Genomic DNA, 20,584 nt, shown 5'->3' with positions numbered 1-20,584 from the left:
CCATTCTCCTGCCTCAGCCTCCCGAGTAGCTGGGACTACAGGCGCCGCCACCTCGCCCGGCTAGTTTTTTGTATTTTTTAGTAGAGACGGAATTTCACCATGTTTGCCAGAATGGTCTCCATCTCCTGACCTCGTGATGTGCCCGCCTCAGCCTCCCAAAGTGTTGAGATTACCTCCGTGAGCCACCGCACCCAGCCATATTAAATCATTTTTTTTTACAAGAAAGTTCACAATCTAGAAAGGATTTGGCAGTACCAACATTAAATTATAAATTATTTAGTGTACACGTGAAGAATATAACTTACTTTTTAGTTCACGTTGTACATAAATATAAGCAAACAGAATTTTCTATTTTGATAACAAAACCACCAGGATAAAGAATCGAGTCAAATTACCTAATCTTTTCTTGCTTTAGTCTTCTTAGTTTAATGAGAAGTCCGAATAGTAATCCTGTTATAGAAATTAAGTCTCTGGACCTTTTAGAATAAAGATCAGGCCAGCCATGGTGGACTCACGGTGAATCCAAACACTTTGGTGCGACCAAGGCCCCTGGACCACCTAAGGTCAGGAGTTTGAGATCAGCCTGGCCAACATTGGCAAAACCCCATTTCTACTAAAATTACCTAAAAAATAGCCAGGTCGGGTGGTGGGCGCCTGTGGTCCCAGCTACTCAGGAGGCTGAGGCAGGAAATCGCCTGAACCCAAGAGGCAGAGGTTGTGCGGTGAGCCAAGATCCTGCCACTGCAGCCTGAGCAACAAAGCAAGGTTTTGTCACTCCCTATTAAAAAAAACAGAAGAAAGAAAGAGAAGGAGAAGGAGAAGGAGAAGGAGAAGAAGAAGGAGAAGAAGAAGAAGAAGAAGAAAGTGAAAAAAAAATCAAAGTGAACTGAAAATATATCAGGTATTGTTTTCTAGAGTTCACCTGACAAAAGACAAAAATCCATGTACTGATGGAACTTACATTTTGGTTTTAGTAGGAAGTAGTGGCAACAACTATTGACTTTTTTTTAAAGTAAGAAGCATAAGGATTGTGGGTTCATGTATATGAAGGTGCATAATACAAACTTAAAGGAGATTTGAGCAAATTTTTTGAAATGGCAAAGAGAGCAAAACCTCTGAGGTTGTAGTATACACTGGGGTCCTGAACAAGAAAAAGAATGGTAGAAGAAGATATGTAAAGGATAGTAAGAATAAAGTTATCAATGTATTTTTGTTACATTATAAGGATCATGGTTTTAGCTTAGGAAAGGGAAAGGCTGGGATTGAATGTTAATGGGTAGAGTTTCTTTTTAAGGTGATGGCAACATTCTATATATAGTGTTGATGGTTCCCATAACTTTGGGAATACCCTGAAAATCACTAAATATGTACTTCAAAATGGTTAATTTTACAGTATCTGAGATATAGCTCACATAGTATAAGAGGTAACAGAGGAAAGTAGGGGATCACTAAAGAGGCTGAGTTAATCTCCTGAAAAATGTGGATGGCCTACATCTGGGTGATAGCAGGAGGGGTAGGGAAAAGTGGTTAGATTGTGGATGTGTCTTAAAAGTAAAACACGCAGAATTTGAGGATTAATAGAAATTATGCAATGAAAAGAAAAGCATCAAGGATGACTTTAGAGGCCTTAGCAACAGGATGTAATTTTTCTCAGGTGAAATGGGAAACATTTGGGGAAAGTTGTTTGGAAAGCGGATCAGAATTCAGTTTGTAGCTTTGAGTTCAAATTGCCTGTTAAACTTGAATATGTGCAACAGGTTCCTGTAAGATAGGGGCATTGTTAAGAGATTGACTGGAGATATAAATTTGGGACTTTTAATACCATTCAGAAATCCATTGTATAGGAAGAGATAACTAGGAGATTGAGAGTAAATGCATCAGGAATAATTCAAGTAAGAGGGAGATGAAGAAATAACTGTTTTAATTGGCCAGGTGTGGTGGCTTGCACCTCCAATGCCAGCACTTTGGGAGCCTGAGGTGGGCAGAAGGCTTGAGCCCAGGAGCTCGAGACCAGACTGGGCAATATGAAGAGACCTTGTCTCTACAAAAATACCAACATTAGCTAGGCCTGGTGGCCTGCAGTCACAGTCACCGGAGAGGTGGAAGTGAAAAGATAGCTTGAGCTATCTTGGGAGGTTGAGGCTGCAGTGAGTCCTTGATTGCACCGCTATACCCCAGCCTGGACAACAGAACCAGACACTGTCTCAATAAACAACAATAAGAAATTAAAAAAAAAAAAAAAACTATTTTATTTGGCAAACAGGAAGTTAAATATACTTCTTTTGGTGGACTGTTGGGGATGAAAGCCTGACTGGTTAATGTAAGTGGAATTTTCAGATGAGAACATATTAATGTCAAAAATGTTCAACTGAAGTTTAAGGTAATATGACCTTTGAGAAACAACTGTGACTTCACTGTTGTGGGATAAAACCTGAGAAAAAATAAGAACTGATGGAAAGGAAAAGCTAATAGAAATTCTCTGTGGAAATTAAAAGCAGAGAGAAAGCTCAGCACCATAATAGTTTTTGTTTTGAATTGTAAAATATGGTGTTTTTTTACATGTGTGATAAGGAAATCATGGCAATGACAAGGAGAATAAACAAATTATGCTAAAGAGAAAAAGATCAATCATATTTATGGATTGGGCCCAGGAGGACATATTTTAAAATGTAATGAAGGTTTTCTCTTTGAATAAATAAGTGCATACAGACAAAGGTATGATTTAGATCAGAGTAACAAAAAAAAGAAGTTGAGGAATTTAATATTCTGCAGCATAAAAGTTAAACAATTGGAGGAATTATATTTATGATAAATTATGAGAATTAAAGGAATGCAAAGAAAGTTCAAGAATTGAACATCTTATCAAATAAAATAGATAACTTCTTGCTTCTTCTCTCCCACCTTTTTTAACTGCTACTTTTACTTTTCCCATTAATATGTTTTAAAAAACGACCAACATCTTCTGGGGAAATACTATCTTTCTTTTTGGAAATTTGCATTACTTACTCATTTTATGTGCTTTCATTATATTAACAGCATTTTTAGTCAGAAAAAAGTTTCTAAAAATATTTCTTTCTAATATTTACTAGATTTAAAAGTAGTGTTGCCTTTTATTTTCCATCTTATTCATTTTCTTTTATATTGCTTCCCACACATTGTGACTAATTGACATTCACAATATATCAGTAATTTTTCTGGCATATCTTGGAGATAGGACTGTCATCTCAGTGTTAAGAGGCAGTTGATTTCTCATGGAAGTTTGATTGCCTACTTCTTTAAAACAATGTTTTCTGAAGAAATAGTATGTCAAGTTAGACATTGTAGTTCAATATTTCCTAAACCAGTTATCAATTTTTCTATTGTGATTAGTGATCCGTATTTACCTGTTAACGTTTTCTGTGAATAGTGAATTATAGAGAATCTTGTTTTCTTCTGTTTAAATTTGCCGAACTATACCGGATTCACTGACAAGACAACTTTGAATTAACAGCACCCTGAGAATGGACCCAGTGTTTGAAGAGACAGATGAAGAAAGCACAGGAGGAGTTTCTTCTTTGGAAGAAGAAATAGTCCTTGGCCAGAGACCCCATATAAGCTTTCCTTTTAGCATTCTCTTCTCAACTGTTCTCTACTGTGGTGAGGTTGCCTCTGCTTTATATATGTTTGAAATTTATCGAAAAGCTAATGACAGATTCTGGATGTCATTTACCATCGTCTTTATTATTGCGGGGGTAACTTTGGATCAGATTACCCTGATGTTTTTCAACAAAGACTTGAGGAGAAATAAGGCTGTATTACTTTTTTGGCACATTCTTCTTTTAGGACCTATTGTGAGGTAAGTGACACATATGTTTCTCATTCACTGCTTCCAACAAGTAAATTGAATATAAATAGATGGCTAACAAAATTAAGGATGCCATAATTATCATTTCTCAAATTGAAATAGTTCCCTGTTTAGTTTTATTTAGTCTTCACACTTTTGAAACTGTTCCTATTTAATTGTCATCAATTATAATGTAATGATGGTTTTTTACTATGCAGCCATAACAAAGGATGAGTTTGTGTCCTTTGTAGGGACATGGATGCAGCTGGAAACCATCATTCTTAGCAAACTATCACAAGAACAGAAAACCAAACACCGCGTGTTCTCACTGATAGGTGGGAACTGAACAATGAGATCACTTGGACTCGGGAAGGGGAACATCACACACCGGGGCCTATCATGGGGAGGGGGGAGGAGGGAGGGATTGCATTGGGAGTTATACCTGATGTAAATGATGAGTTGATGGGTGCTGATGAGTTGATGGGTGCAGCACAGCAACATGGCACAAGTATACATATGTAACAAACCTGCACGTTATGCACATGTACCCTAGAACTTAAAGTATAATAATAATAAAAAATAAATAAATAAAATGCAAGTGTGAATAAGTCATTTCTTCTATTCTTTTTATGCATGTGTTGTATTCCACTCATTAGTATTTTTCTTATTCAGCCTAATGGGCATTTTAAATAGTTACGAGGACTAGAAATATAACCTTATATTAAGGAATGAGAGTAGAGTGAGTGAGAAGAGAGAAAGGCTTGAAAATAATCTCATAAATTTTATTTATCAACTCAAGCGAATTTAACTTTTTAGTGATAGATTCTCCAGACATCCTGAAATTTGTCGCTGTGACTTGGAATATCAAAATGTAGCTTACCAATTCATTTCCATATCACTTCATTCTGTTACTACACTGATTTGCATGAGTACTGTAAATTTTGTTGTGTTAATCTGTCTTACTTATAGTTCTAAACTGTTAGTTACTATATATGAAGAAACATAAAATCTGACAGGTAAATTCTTTTAAAACTTTCTTTTCTCTGAGTGTTTTAGGTAAACTCGTTTATTTTTCTATGTGAATTTCAGAGCTAGGTGTTGATAAATTTTATGTTATCAAATTAAACTTATAGATTAACTTTAGGAAATACTAATGTACTTTGAAAGAACAATTCTTCATGTTTATGGACCATATAGGAATTAATATTTATTTAAGATTGATGTCTCTTAAGTGTTTTTTTTTTTTGGTTTTTTTTTTTGGTGTGTTTTCTTTATTGAAGTTTTCATATCTTTTAGGATTCTTGCATCATGGATTTACATTTTAGGTTAATGCTATGCAAAGTATATTTTCATTTTACTTTTTATTATTGTGAACTGTTTTGTTATTGATTTAAAAGTTAACTGTAGGCTGGGCGTGGTGACTTCACCTGTAATCCCAGCTCTTTCAGAGGCCAAGGAGGGTGGATCATTTCAAATCAGGAGTAGAGTTCAGCCTGATCAACATGGTAAAACACTGCCTCTGCTAAATATAAAAAAATAAAGATAGCTGGGCATGGTGGTGCATGCCTATAATCCCAGCTACTTGAGAGGCTGAAAACCAGAGAATCTTTCGAAACCAGGAGGCAGAGGTTGCACTCCAGCCTGGGCAACAGAGCAAAACTCTGTCTAAAAACAACAACAACAACAAAAATACCTTAACTATATTCCATCAAAAAATGTGATCTGCATTATAAAATGGAAATGTATGCTTACATATGAATTATATAAACACATAAATTAAAAAATAAAAATATATAAAGGGAAACTTAAATTATTACCAGATCTGATGTCAGCTGTTATAAAGGTTTTTCACATGAGCTAAATTAGAAAGTATTGCCTAATTGACTTTCTTTCCTTTTTTTTTTTTTTTTTTTTCTGAGATGAAGTATCATTCTTTTTCACCCAGGCTAGAGTGCATTGACACAATCTTGACTCACTGCAACATCTGCCTACAAAGCTCAAGAGATTCTCCTGTCTCAGCCTTCCAAGTAGCTGGAATTATAGGTGCCTGCTTCCATGCCCAACTAATTTTTATATTTTTATTAGAGATAGGGTTTTCCAGGTTGGCCAGACTGGTCTCCAACTCCTGACCTCAAGTGAGGAATTGCCAGACTGTCAGACTGACATTTGAGAAACTCTCGGGCTGTTTATGGAAGTAGCTGTACTTTCTTACCCTTACCTCCCACCAGCAATAATTAGGAGTTCTTATTTTTCCACATCCTTCTCCACTCCTGCTATCTTTTTAAATCATAGCTCCTAATGTGAATGAATAAAATGTCATTGTGATTTTGGTTTCCATTTCATTTTTGAATGGTCCTGGAAGACTTGTTGAAAATCAACTGACAGTAAATATGAGTGCGTATTTTGGAGCGTCATATCTATCCCATTGATCTATGTATTAATCCTTATTACCAGACAGTTTGATGAATAATGTTTTGTAGTAAGTTTTTAAGTAGAAAGTATGAATTAACAAATTATTTAAGTTGATATTATTATTTTTGCAAAATTGTTTGGCTATGTGGAGTCCTTTGCATTTCTAGAGAGATCAGTTGTTTGTTTCTGCCAAATATTATTAATGATAATAACAACAATTAAATGGCAATGAATTTTGATATGGAATGAATTGAATCTGTAGATAAGTTTGGGGAGTGTTGTCATCTTAACAATATTAAGTTTTCCAACCCGTGGTCCTGTGATACATTTCCATTTACTTAGGTCTTTAACTTCTTTTGCTGATGTTTGGTAGTTTTAAATGTACGGTCTTACATTTATTTGTTAAAGTTATTTCTAACTATTTTCTTTTTTATATTATTATAAATAAGGTTTCTTTAAGCATCATTCTCAATTGTTCATTGCTAGAATGTAGAAACACAATTTGTTTTTGCATACAGATGTTGTATACTGAAATTATGCTGAAACTATTTGCAAGCTTTAATGTTTTTTGTGTGGATTCCTTCAGATTTTCTAGATACAAATTATGTTATCTTGAATAGAGGTAGTTTCACATCTCCTTTTTAAAATCTGTTTGCCTTTTACTTCTTCCCCAGTAACCCAACAACTAATTGTTTTGGTTAGAACCTCCAGTACCATACTGCAAATGAGTTTACATGTTTCACTTTCTGATAGAAGGGAGAAAGTTTTCAGTCTTTGGTTGATGAAGAGTTAAACTCTGTAAAATATTTTGAATGGATTTCTTCTGAGCTAGATATGAGTGACCATGGGCTATGATACAGTTCCCAGGAAGTCCTGAGTACATGTGCCCAGTGTGGTCAGGGTACAGCTTGGTTTTATACATTTTAAGGAAGCATGAGACATCAATCAGATAAAGAAATACATTGGTATGTTCCAGAAAGGCTTGACAGCTCAAAGTAGTGGGGTGGTTGGGTGGATTCTAGGCTATACATAAATGTAAACATTTTCTGGTTGACAACTGGGTGAATTAGTCTAAACATCTGGGATGATAGAAATGAAATAGGTTAAGATAAAATAGTGTGGAGACCAACGTTCTTGTGAAGTCTTATAATTGCTGCCCTTAGAGTATATATGACAAATGCATTCTATTCACACCTTTCAAAAGTGCTAGACTTTTAGTTAATCTCTTCAGGATTTGGAGGACCCAGAAGTAAGAGATCTAGGGAAGTTAACAGAGATTCGTTACAGATCCAAATTCTCTCCCACACGACAGCTTTGTAGGGCCATTTCAAAATATGCGGGAAAAATGTTTTGGGGTAAAATATTATTGCTCTCTTCTTTGTTTTGTTATGCCTGAGTCAGACTGGAAAGTAAGTCACCATATATAGGGTTAATTAAAACCCATCTGATGAGAATTTATGGTTTGTAGGGCATTAGTACCCAGACCCCTTATATGGGAATTTGGGCAAGATTACAAAATGAGAGCTTAGTCCTCATTTTTGTCATGAAATATTGTACTAACTTCTTTTTTCTTAATTGATGTTCTTTGCTAATCTGAGAAAGTACTGTTTGTCGATTGTTTTTATTGTGAGATGTCTTGGATTTTGCAAAATGATTTTTTCTGCCTATTGAGATGATCCTGTGATTTTTGTTCATTATTCTGTTAATGTAATATATTTCACTGATTTTTATATGTTGAATCGTTTTAGGAAAGTGAACCTGATCCAGACCCCAAGCGAGGGTTCTTGGATCTTGTGCAAGAAAGAATTCAGGGCAAGTCCACAGTGCGAAGGAAAGCAAGTTTATTAAGAAAGTAAAGGAATGGAAGAATGGCTACTCCATAGACAGAGCCGCCCGAAGGGTGCTGGTTGCCCGTTTTATGTTTATTTCTTGATGGTATGCTAAACAAGGAGTGGATTATTCATGCCTCCCTTTTTTAGCACATATAGAGTAACTTCCTGATGTTGCCATGGCATTTGTAAACTGTCATGGCACTGGTGGGAACGCAGCAGTGAGGATGATCAGAGGTCACTCTTGTGGCCATTTTGGTTTTCAAGCATTTCGGCTGGTTTCTTTGCCAGAAACTGTTTTATTGGCAAGTTCATTATGACCTGTAGTTTTCATTACACACATTTTAGAACACATTTGTCATGTATCCTCTAAGGGCAGCCATTATAAGACCTCCTTTTTATCCTGTAACTTAGAAAACCTTAAATATCTGGGAATGCAGCTCAGTATGTTTCACAGTCATTTTTCTTAGCTCCTGTTTAAGATGGAGTTGCTCTAGTTCACATGCCTCTGACAAATCTCTTCTTGTCACAGGAATAAATCCTATTTGGTTGTTGTGTATTATTGTTTTTTATATGTTGGTGAGTGTGGCTTTCCAGTGTGGTGTTGAGAACTTTTTTGTCCGTGATTCATAAAGGATATTGGTCTGCAGTTTCTTCTAGCTTTTCTCTCATTTTTGACATGCTATAGCATTTTTAATAGATTGTATTATATTTATGCCTTAAGACAAAACAACTATATGCAAAAGTGGAAAGGTAATTTATGAAAATATAATGATTGTTAAATTCTGGTCTACTATAAGAGGAAAATTGTGATGTATATGTCAATTGAGGACACCTACCAACCTTAAGATGGATTGACTTGGAAGTCCCTGATTAACATAACTTTACAGCTTAACATCCTCTCGAAGATCTCCACAAGTTTTTAGAAAGTCTTATTTTCATAGTCATCTTTTTAACTTGTGTGACTATTTTATTTCAGCAAAGGTGTCTTAATGTCTTATTTTAATGTCAAAAAAGTAAAAAAAAAAGGATGAAGGAAAAATCTTTTTTTGTTTTTCACAAGCATCACCTTTGGTGTCAGTTAATGAGTTTGTAGAAAGACTGGGATGATTGCTGGGTGCAGTGGCTCATGACTATAATCCCAGCACTTTGGGAGTACCAGGCAGGCAGATCACAAGGTTAAGAGATCAAGACCATCCTGGCCAACATGGTGAGAACCTGTCTCTACTAGAAATACAAAAATTAGCTGGGTTTAGTGGTGCCCACCTGTAGTCTCAGATACTTGGAAGGCTGAGGCAGGAGAATCACTTGAACCCAGGAGGGAGAGGTTGCAGTGAGCCAATATCATGCCATTGTACTCCATCCTGGCAACAGAGCAAACTCTTTCTCAAAAAAAGAAAAAAAGAAAAGAAAGAAAGATTGGGTTGGTTTACATGAATTATCTGTATCTGTTAGGATTAAATAATACACATTCTACCTATAAATGTTCTCGGTTATCTTCTTTCTTTTACTCCTTATCTTTTATTTTTCCTTTTTGAAGCTACGACAATTCAATCAAGTATCTATAAATTTTTGCTTCCCCAAACTCTGATAAAATTCCTCAGATAAGACAATGAAAGATAAGAGATGGGAGAAAAACTGTTTTCTATTTGGTCAGAAGCAAAAATAATGTAGAGAATAAATGATAGTGATACTTAAAGGCCAAAAGTATCTAAAATGTATAGTGATATGATTTTCTACTTAATTTATTATACATTTCGTAACTGCTAAGGAAGAGCTATTTAATAGGGTCTAATGGAATGATATGTGGTAAGAGAGAGGTACAATAATAGTAGACAACGACAGAGGAGACTTTGGAGATATTGAAAATATCCTGTTTGTCTAAAGAAGGGTGTTACTTACAATAATGATTTTTTAAAATTTTAACAATGTATGCTTTCTGAAAACTGCCATTTGTATTATAAGAGAAAATGGGCTCCAGACCATAAAATTCTATAGTAGCATATTTTTCTTTTAGATTTTTGCTAGATTTGTTCATTTTTGCAAGTTATTGGGTGTATAGCTTAAAATTAATACATTTTTCTGATAAAATATTATTTTGCACTGACGTTTATTATGCTGATGCTATTTTTGCATTGACATATTTCTTCTGATTTGATAAAAGCACAAAGAGCCTTTTCTGCTGTTTGTATTATGTTTTGTTTCTTTTTTCATTTTTTGCTGATTGCTTTTATTTCTTGTTTTTATGCTTTAATTGTAACTCTTTAACACGTGACAACTTATTTCTTGTTCTTATGCTTTAATTGTAACTCTTTAACACGTGACAACTCCTAGTTCTGAGCATGTAAGTTTAGTCTATTTGCCCGCATTGTGTTGTTTTGAAACTTGCACTTACTTATATATTTATTTTTTTGAGATGGCATCTTGCTGTGTTGTGCAGATTGGAGGGCAGTGGTGTAATCTCAGCTAACTGCAATTTCTGCCACCCAGGCTCAAGTGATACTCCTGTCTCAGCAATATCTGGGACTACAAGCACGCACTGCCACTCCAAGCTAATTTTTGTATTTTTAGGTGAGACAATGTTTCACCATGTAGCCCAGGCTGGTCTCCAACTCCTGAGCTCAAGGGATCCACCCCTCCTCGACTTCCCAAAGTGCTGGGATTCCAGGCATGAGTCACCGAACCTGGCCACATTTACTTAATTTTATTCTTTATAAGTCTTTTCTGCTTAGGATATATAAGACTTCTTTTATCTGAGAATTCACAATTGTAACAATTTGAAATTCTTTTTCTAATCATTATTTTAAAAATACTGCCACTTCCTGTATTCTTTTAAAATTCTGATCAGAAGTGTAGGCTTTGTCACCCTTTTCTTAAATGCCCTATAATCTCCATCATATATTAGATGCTTCTTTCTCTCTTTGCTACATTTTTTGTAGTTTTGTTAACTTATTTTTCAGTTATGTAATTAGCTTTCAACTATTTAATTTACCCAGTGATTTTTATATTTTGTTTTCTAGACTTTCTGTTGGTTCTTTTTAAAACTTGTTCATCGAGAAGCATTCTTTTTTCATACTTCTGAGGTACTCTATTATTTCTTCAAAAAGTAAATATTTTTGATTCAGTAAATTTTACATAGGAAATATGTTGGGGTCATTTTTCACTTCTTATTCATGGTATCTTGTTTTTCTTCATGTTTTGTAATTTCTTATAAAGATCTGCTTATTTCCTATAGATTTTTATTTGTGAAAGTTCTTTGAGGAGTACTTTGAAGTTAAACTCCACTATAGATCATATCTGTGTATGTTTTTGTCACTTACCTGGGACTGCTTTAAGCATTCATTGAGTGTTTTTAGACTGCTGTCTTAAAATAATGCTAAATGAGCTAAATTTCATCACTAGAGAAAAATCGTAAATCAAAATATGTTCCATTGGAAATTTGGGGTCCTTTGAGGCAGTTGACATTTGTATCATGGGAAGAACACCTAAAAACACTGATGTCTTTAAAAAGTTGTCAGAAGAGTATGTTTCTGGAGAAATAACTTTTGTATGTGTCAGAATATTAATGCGTTAGAAAAAATTTTGGATATAATTTAATCAAACTGACCTTGAGAAAGTGAATTGAATTGTGTATGAATGAAGGAATTTTTACTTTTTCATCTGTTGTTTAAATTTTTTTTTCAGGCTGTAGTTATACAATATTTCAAGTTGAAAATGAGGGGAAGAACTTCCATAAATAATAAGATTAGAAACTGTTAGAAACTTATTTTTTATCCAGTGTGATTAAGTTAATGATTGCCATTTGATGGTGTAATTTCAAAATTAAGAGTTCCTATGCTGAAAAACTTTCAAATATTTCTAGATGTCTGACACTAATAAATGTTAATTTCAGATGTTGCTTCATGTTAACAGGTGTTCACAGGCCATTATAAATTACCACAAATTGTTGAAAAATCTTAAACAGGAGAAGGAAGGGAGTCAAGATAGCATCACAAAGAGAAACACGATGCTGGAAAGGGAGATTGCATTCTTAGTCCGGGATAATTTCATGCAGCAGAAGGCTTTCAAGTGCATGTCAGTGATTCAGGCTTTTCTTGGTTCTGCTCCACAATTACTTTTTCAGATATACATCACTCTCACTATAAGAGAATGGCCTTTTGGTAGAGGTAAGTTGAGTTATTTGGTGCTGAAAGACAGACAAAGGACAGTAAGGTGAAATAATACAACAGAATTTGAGAAGTTGAAATATGTAATCCCAAATTACAGTTGCACTAAATTTTTTATAAGATTGAATTTCCATGAATTTATTTTGTTAGCAGCTTATAAAAAGATGCTGTTGGAATCCATAGAAATTTTATATAAATAAAAGTTAGCATCAATTTATTTTATTGATCCTGAAGAGTTAAATTAAGCATGATATAATATTTAGATAAGAAGCGGAGGAATAAGTTTCTATCTAAAACATATTTTTGTTATAATCTGCCTTTTATAAATAGCATTGCTTTTTTTCCCTCCGCTCACTGCAAGCTCGACTTCCGGGTTTACAGCATTCTCCTGCCCTAGCCTCCGGAGTAGCTGGGACTATGGGCTCCCGCGACCACGCCCAGCTAATTTTTTTGTATTTTTAGTAGAGACGGGGTTTCACTGTGTTAGCCAGGATGGTCTCGATTTCCTGACCTCGTGTAAAAAATCCCAAAGTACTGGGATTACAGGCATGAACCACGGCGCCCGGCCAAACAGCATTGCTTTTAATAGAAATAGCAACTGCATGAAAATTAGAATGTGCCTAAGACTATAAAATTTTATAAAAGTCACCAGGCAAATAGTTATGTATCTGTTATTTTAAATTTTTTACCTTAGATACAGGGAGTATATGTATAGTATATGTACAAGTTTGTTACATGAGAATATTGTGTGAGATGCTGAAGTTTGGAGTGCGGATCACATCACCCAGGAAGTAAGCATGGTACACAATAGGGAGCCTTTTTTTAGCCCACTCCGTCCTTCCCTGCACCCACTAGTGGTCCACAATGTCTGTTATTTCCATATTTATGTTCAGGAGTGCTGAATGTTCAGCTTCTGCTTATGAGTAAGCAAATCTATTTGCTTTTCTATTTCTGCACTGATTTGCTTAGGATAATGGCCTCAACCTACATTTATGTTGATGCAAACGACATAATTTATTTATTTTGTATGGCTGCACGGTATTCCACATACACATACATGGAATACAATGAAACCATACGAAAAAAATCAATCAATCATTTTCCTTATCCAGTGTACCATTGATGGGCACCTGAGTTGATCCCATGTATTTGTTACCATGAATAGTGCAGCAGTGAACACATGACTGCGTGTGTCTTGGACATATAATGATTTATATTCCTTTGGGTACATACACAGTAATGAGATTGCTGGGTTGAAATGGTAGCTCTATATTAAATTCTTTGAGAAACTTCCAGACTGCTTTCCACAGTGGCTGATGTAACTTACACTTCTATCAGCAGTGTGTAAGCATTCCCTTATCTCAGCACCCTCATCCAGCATGTGTTGGTTTTTGACATTTTAATGGTAGCCATTTTTGCGGATGTGAGATACTATCTCACTGTGGTTTTGATTTGCATTTCTCTGATGAATACTGATGCTGAATTTGTGGAGGTTTTTGTTGTTGCTGTTTTTTGAGATGGAGTTTCACTCTTGTTGCCAAGGCTGGAGTGCCCTGGCATGATTTTGGCCCACTGCAACCTCCACCTCCCGGATTCAAGTGATTCTCCTGCTTCAGCCTCCCAAGTAGCTGTGATTACAGGCATGTACCAACATGTCCAGGTAATTTTTACATTTTTTGTAGAGACAAGGTTTTGCTATATTGGCCAGGCTGGTCTTGAAATCCTGACCTCAGGTTATCCACCCACCTTGGCCTCCCAAAGTGCTGGGATTACAGGGGTGAGCCACCACACATGGGCTGATGCTGAGCAGTTTTTCATATGCTTGTTGGCCACTTGTACGTCTTCTTTTGAGAAGCATCTGTTCATTTTCTTTTACCTATTTTTTAACAGAGTTATTTGTTTTGTGCTTGTTGGTTTGTTTAAGTTCTTTATAGATTCTGGATCTTAGACCTTTGTTGGATGCATAGTTTGAAAATATCTTCTCCCATTGTGTAGGTTATCTGTTTGCTCTGTTTACAGTTTCTTTTGCTGTGCAGAAAACCTTTTGTTAAATTAGGTCCCAATTTTCTATTTTTATTTTTGATGCAAAATTGCATTTGGGGACTTACCTAAAATTTTTTTGCCACTATTGATGTTTAAAAGAATACTTCCTAGGTTGTTTTCCACGATTTTTGTAGTTGAGGTCTTAGATTTAAACATTTCATCCATTTTGAGTTAATTTTTGTATATGGTGAAAGGTAGGAGTTCAGTTTAGTTCTTCTACCCGTGGCTAGCCAGTTATCCTAGAATCATTTATTTAAAAGGGAATCCTTTTCCCATTGCCTGTTTCATTGGTCTTATCAAAGATCAGATGGTTGTAGGTATATAGCTTTATACCTGGGTTCCCTGACCTGTTTTCTTGCTCTCTGTGTCTGTTTTTGCACCAGTGCCAAGCTGTTTTTGCTACTGCAGCTTTTAAGTGTAGTTTGAAGTCAGGTAGTATAACATCACTGTCTTTGTTATTTTTGCTTATGAATGCTTTGACTAATTCAGCATTTTGTTGTTGCTGTTCCACATGAACTTTATAGTAGTCTTTTTTTCTAATTTTGTGAAGAATGGTACTGACAGTTTGACAGGGATAACATTAAATAATTTGAGCTTCTGCCCATTCAGTATGATGTTGGCTATGGGTTTGTTATAGGAGACTTATTATTTTGAGTACATTATTTTGATGCTTAATCTGTTGAGTTTGTCATCAAGAGATGTTTGATTTTATCAATCCCTTTTTCTGTTTTGGCTTTTACCTTTGATTATGTGGTGATCACATTTATTGATTTAGATATGTTGAGCCAGCTTTGCATTCCAGGAATAAAGCCTACTGTGATTGTGGTGTACCAGCTTTTTGATGCACTGTGAGATCCAGTTTGCTGATATTTTGATGAGGATTTTTGCATCTGTCTTCATGAGGGATATTGGTCAGAAGTTTTCTTGTGTCTCTGCCAGGTTTTGATATCAGGCTGATGCTGGCCTCATAGAATGAGATGGAAAAAAGGCCCCTCCACCATTTGTTTGAATAATTTTAATAGCATTGTTATGAGTTCTTTGTACATCAGGAAAAAATTGGCTATGAATTCATCTGCTCCAGGGATTTTTAAAAAAATTATTGGTAGGTTCTTAATTACCTAAACATAGATATTGGCCTATTCAGAGTTTCAATCTCTTCTTGATTTAGTCTTCGGAGATTGTGTGCTTCCAGGAATTTATCTGTTTCCTCTAGATTTTCTGATTTGTGTGCATAGAGTTGTTCATAGTTGTCTCTGAGGATCTTTTGTATTTCTGTGGGATAGGTCATATACTGCCTATGTTGTCTTTATTTTTTGGATTTTGTTGTCCCTTCTTTTTTTTTTTTTTTTTTTTTTTTTTGAGACTGAGTTTTTTCTGCCACCAGGGCTGCAGTTGAGTGGCATGATCTTGGATCACTGACACTTCCACCTCCCAGGTTCAAGCAATTCTCATGCCTCAGCCTGCTGAGTAGCTGGTATTACAGGTATGAACCACCATGCCTGGCTAATTTTTGTATTTTTAGTACAGACAGGGTTTTACCATGTTGGCCAAGCTGGTTTCAAACTCTTAACCTCTAATGATCCACCTACTTCAACCTCTCAAAGTACTGAGATTAGAGGTGAGTGATCATGTTGAGGTTGTTGTTTTTTTTTTTTTTTTTTTTTTTTTTTTTTTTTTTTTTTGGTCTTGGTTAATTTAGATGGTAGACTATCCATTTATTTATTTATTTTATTTTCAAAGGTCAACTCTTGGTTTGGTTAAGTGATCTTTTATATGTACTTTGCACCTCAGTTTCATTAAGTTCTCTAGGTTTAGTTATTTTCTTCTGCTGGATTTAATGTTTGTTCCCTCTCCCTCCCAGCTCTTTTAGGTGCAAAGTTAGATTGTTAATTTGAGATTTTTCTAACTTTTTGATGAAGACATTTTAGGGCTATAAACTTTCCACTTAACCCTGCTTTGGCTGCATCCCAGAGATTTGGAAAAGTTTTTCCTATTTTCATTTATTTCAAAGAATTATTGTAATTTCTGCCTTAATTTTGGTATTCACCTAGGAGTTATTCAGGTGTAAGTTGTTAGATTTCCCTGTATTTGTGTATTTTGAGAGATCTTCTTGGTATTGATTTCTATTTTTATTGCACCGTGGACCAAGAGTGTGCTTTGTGTGATTTATGTTTCTTTTGAATTTAATGAGGCTTGCCATAGTAAATTGCTCAGAGTCAATCCTAGGCTATGTTCTGTATGCAGATGGGAAGAATGACTATTCTCTGTTTATTGGGTGGCATGTTCATTCTGTAGATGTGTGTTAGGTCCTGTTGGTCAAGTGTTGAGTTTAAGTCCAGAGTTTCTTTGTTAGTCTTTTCATAGGTCAAGAAGAACTAGTTCTGGGGGCCGGGAACGGTGGCTCAAGCCTGTAATCCCAGCACTTTGGGAGGCCAAGATGGGCAGATCATGAGGTCAGTAGATCAAGACCATCCTGGCTAACACGGTGAAACCCCGCCTCTACTAAAAAAAAATACAAAAAAAAACTAGCCAGGCGAGGTGGCGGGCGCCTGTAGTCCCAGCTATGCGGGAGGCTGAGGCAGGAGAATGGCGTGAACCCGGGAGGCGGAGCTTGCAGTGAGCTGAGATCAGGCCACTGCACTCCAGCCTGGGCGACAGAGCGAGACTCCGTCTCAAAAAAAAAATAAATAAAAAATAAAAAATAAAAAAATAAAAAATAAATAAAAAAGAAGTTCTACAAATCAGGGTGTTCCATTTTTATATGTATGTGTATTTAGTGTCATGCACATCCATGTGAAGAGACCACCAAACAGGCTTTGTGTGAGCAATAAAGCTTTTTAATCACATTTACATAACGTGCAGGCGGGCTGAGTTTGAAAAGAGTCAACGAAGGGAGATAGGAGTGGGGCTGTTTTATAGGATTTGGGTAGGTAAAGGAAAATTACAGTCAAAGGGGGTTGTTCTCTGGTGGGCAGGGGTGGGGGGTCGCAAGGTGCTCAGTAGCAGAGCTTTTGAGCCAGGATGAGTCAGGAAAAGGAATTTCACAATGTAATGTCATCAGTTAAGACAGTAACAGGCCATTTCACAAGGTAATGTCATCAGTTAAGGCAGTAACAGGCTATTTTCACTTCTTTTGTGGTGGAATGTCACCAGCTAAGGCAGGAACCGGCAATCTGGATGTGTATGTGCAAGTCACAGGGGATATGATGGCTTAGCTTTGGCTCAGAGGCCTAACATTTATGATAGTGTTTGATTGTACCCATTATTATTATGTAATGACCTTCATTGTCCTTCTCAATTTTCATTGGTTTCACATCTGTTTTCCTGTTCTCTTTGTTTTCCATTAGCATGATAGATCTTACTTGCTCTTTTACTTTGAGGGTATGGATGTCATTGGATGTGAGATGAGTGCTTTGAAGACAACAGATGGGTGGGTTTTGTCTTTTTATTCAGCCTACCACTGTGTATCATTCAAGGTGAGTATTGATATGTGTGATTTTGATCCTGTCATCACGTTGTTAGCTGGTTGTTAGGTAGACTTTGTTGTGTAGCTGCTTTAAAGTGCCTGTGGGCTTGCACTTAAGTGTGCTTTTGTGAGAACAGGTATCATTCTTTGAAATTCATGTTTGGCATTCCCTTGAGGATGTCCTGAAAGCCTACTCTACTTGAAGTGTATATCTTTAGCATTTGTTTGAGAAGAATTTTCTTTCTTTTTCGCTTGTGAATCTTCGTTTGGTGGGATATAAAATTCTTGGATTTTTTTTTTTTTTTTAAATGTTGAAAATATGCCCTCAGTCTCTGGTTTCTGCTGAGAGGTCTGCTGCCATCCTGATGGTGTTCTCTTTGTAAGTGACCTGCCACTTCTCTCTAGCTGCATTTATATTTTCATTTTTTTGTTTCCTTTCTTTTTTTTGTTTGTTTCTTTTTACACTGACCTTGGTGAATCTGATGACTATGTACCTTGGGAATGGTCATCTTACATAGCATTTGGCTAGGGTTCTCCATATTATTTGGATTTGGATGTTGACCTCTCTAGTGTGATGAGGAAGACCTTCATGACTGCCTCCTCAAATATATTTTTCAAGTTGTTTATTCTCTCTCCTTTTCTCTCTGGAATGCTGATGAGTCAAGTCATAGATTTGGTCTCTTTACATAACCCCTTATTTCTTGGATGTTTTATTCATTTTGAATTATTTTTGCTTTATTGTTGTCTGACCAAGCTGATTTGAAGAACCAGTCTTGGAGTTCTGAAATTCTTTCCTCAGCTTGGTCTATTCCCATTAACACTTCCATTTGTATGATAATGTTCTTATTGTGAAGTTTTCAGCTGAAGAAGTCAATTTTTGGTCTTTCTTTAAGTGGCTGTTTCATCTTTCAGCTCTTGAATTTCTTTACTTCATTGCTTGGCTTCCTTTGGTTGGTTTGAAATTTTAGTTACTTACAGTAACTAAAGTACTATAAAAGAGACCCAAAACTACATGCTGACTTTAGATTTTCAGAAAATTTGATTATTAAATTCCCAGGTAAGGAGTTTTGCCTCTTTGGCAGCCTATTTGATGGTTACCACGTGGTCATTGCTCCCATTTAAATTCATCAGATAAGAAGTTTTGTCTCTGCATTGTCTGTTTTATGATCGCCAGGTGATTTCTGCTCTCCTCAATAACATGATTGTAGAGGCAGTTACCTGAATCTACACCTAAATAGCATGAAATAGAACCCCCAACACACACACACACGCACACACACACACACATATATTGAACCAATGCCAGTTTCCTCTTAACATGTGTACTAGAATTATGAGAAGTTATTCAAAATGTAGCCTTTGGAGGAATATGTGTAAATGTACACTGAATATGTCTGCACCATTTTTGTACCTTTTCATTAACCTGTCACGTCAAATTTAAAAAATAGTCATTACCAGGGCTGGGTGCAGTGGTTCATGCCTATAATCCCAGCAGGTTGGGAGGCCAAGGCCGGCAGATCACCTGAGGTCGGGAGTTTGAGACCAGTATGGCCAACATGGAGAAACCCCGCCTCTACTAAAAATACAGAATTAGCTGGGCATGGTGGAGCATGCCTGTAATCCCAGCTACTGGGGAGGCTGAGGCAGGAGAATCGCTTGAACCTGGGAGGCCGTGGTTGCCATGAGCTGAGATGGCGCCATTGCACTCCAGCCTGGGCAACAAGATGAAGCTACGCCTCAAAAAAATAAAATAAAATAAAAACTAAAAAATAGTCACCAGGAATGTACACATTTAGATATATGCTCTTCGAATATACATGAAGAGGAAGATAACTAGTTGAACAGATGCATGTTGATTAGCTGCAAAGGTAAAATAAAATCAAAACATTTTTATTTGACGTTTAAGAGGGAAGTGCTGATTGCAACATGTAAAACGAAGGTAATCAGTTTTTATTTTCAGAGTTGACAAATATAGACTTGAACAAAACATCGCTAAAAGACATGGAATGTACAATATTTCATTACAAAGATGCCATTTGACATCAGATGTCATTTGAAATTCTTTCGTAGCAAGGAAAGTTTTTAGCATATATGTGAACAACAAACTAAGACTAAGAAGTTGTTTGTCAAAGAAACAGACATTTGACAAGTGGGCATTCAAATCAAATGAGAACCAGCTAGGTACACGTTTGCATGTGTCTAAAATTATTGAATTATATATGATATTCAGCAGTAAAACAAATGATGGCTAAGTAAACCTATAGCTACACGACCATATCCCATTGGATAGGATCTATAGTTGGAAAATTTTTTACAAAAAGTTCTACTAGCTTCATGGCATTAGATGCAGTTTTCATTGTACTCACAGATCTGTAGACTGTGTATTTGTGTGTTCACTTGTCCTATTACCACCAGTTTTTAAACAAGATTCATAATTATTTGCTTTCTATTAACTGACAAAATTTAGATGGACACCTATTTATAAACATATGAAAATTGTGTCACTGTAGGCTGGGCACGGTGGCTCACACCTGTAATTCTCGCACTTTGGGAGGCCAAGGTGGGTGGATCACATGAGTTTAGGATTTCAAGACTAGCTTGACCAACATGGTGAAGCCCTGTCTGTCTCTACTAAAAATACAATAATTAGCTGGACATGGTGGCAGGTGCCTGTCATCTCACTATTCAGGAGGCTGAGGCAAGAGAATGTCTTGAACCCAGCAGGCAGAGGATGCAATGAGCCAAGAGAGTGCCATTGCACTCCAGCCTTGGGAACAAGAGCAAACCTCCATCACCTACAACAACAACAACAACAGGAGAAAACAAGAAAAAAAACAAACAACAA

General features: G+C 36.1%; 1 protein-coding gene across 1 annotated transcript in view; it reads left to right on the top strand.

Moving 5' to 3' along the window:
- The first annotated feature begins 3,500 nt into the window (after positions 1-3,500).
- Positions 3,501-20,584, top strand: part of XKR3 (XK related 3) — a 30,715-nt gene continuing 13,631 nt past the window's right edge. Inside the window, 2 exon segments of the mRNA XM_074030621.1 lie at positions 3,501-3,835; positions 11,977-12,230. Coding sequence (XP_073886722.1) covers positions 3,501-3,835; positions 11,977-12,230 — 589 coding nt within the window.

The sequence above is a fragment of the Macaca fascicularis genome, chromosome Y (genome assembly GCF_037993035.2).
Source record: "Macaca fascicularis isolate 582-1 chromosome Y, T2T-MFA8v1.1".
Taxonomy (NCBI): domain Eukaryota; kingdom Metazoa; phylum Chordata; class Mammalia; order Primates; family Cercopithecidae; genus Macaca; species Macaca fascicularis.
Note: the sequence above shows the minus strand (reverse complement) of the source record. Positions and strands in the feature narration are given on the sequence as shown.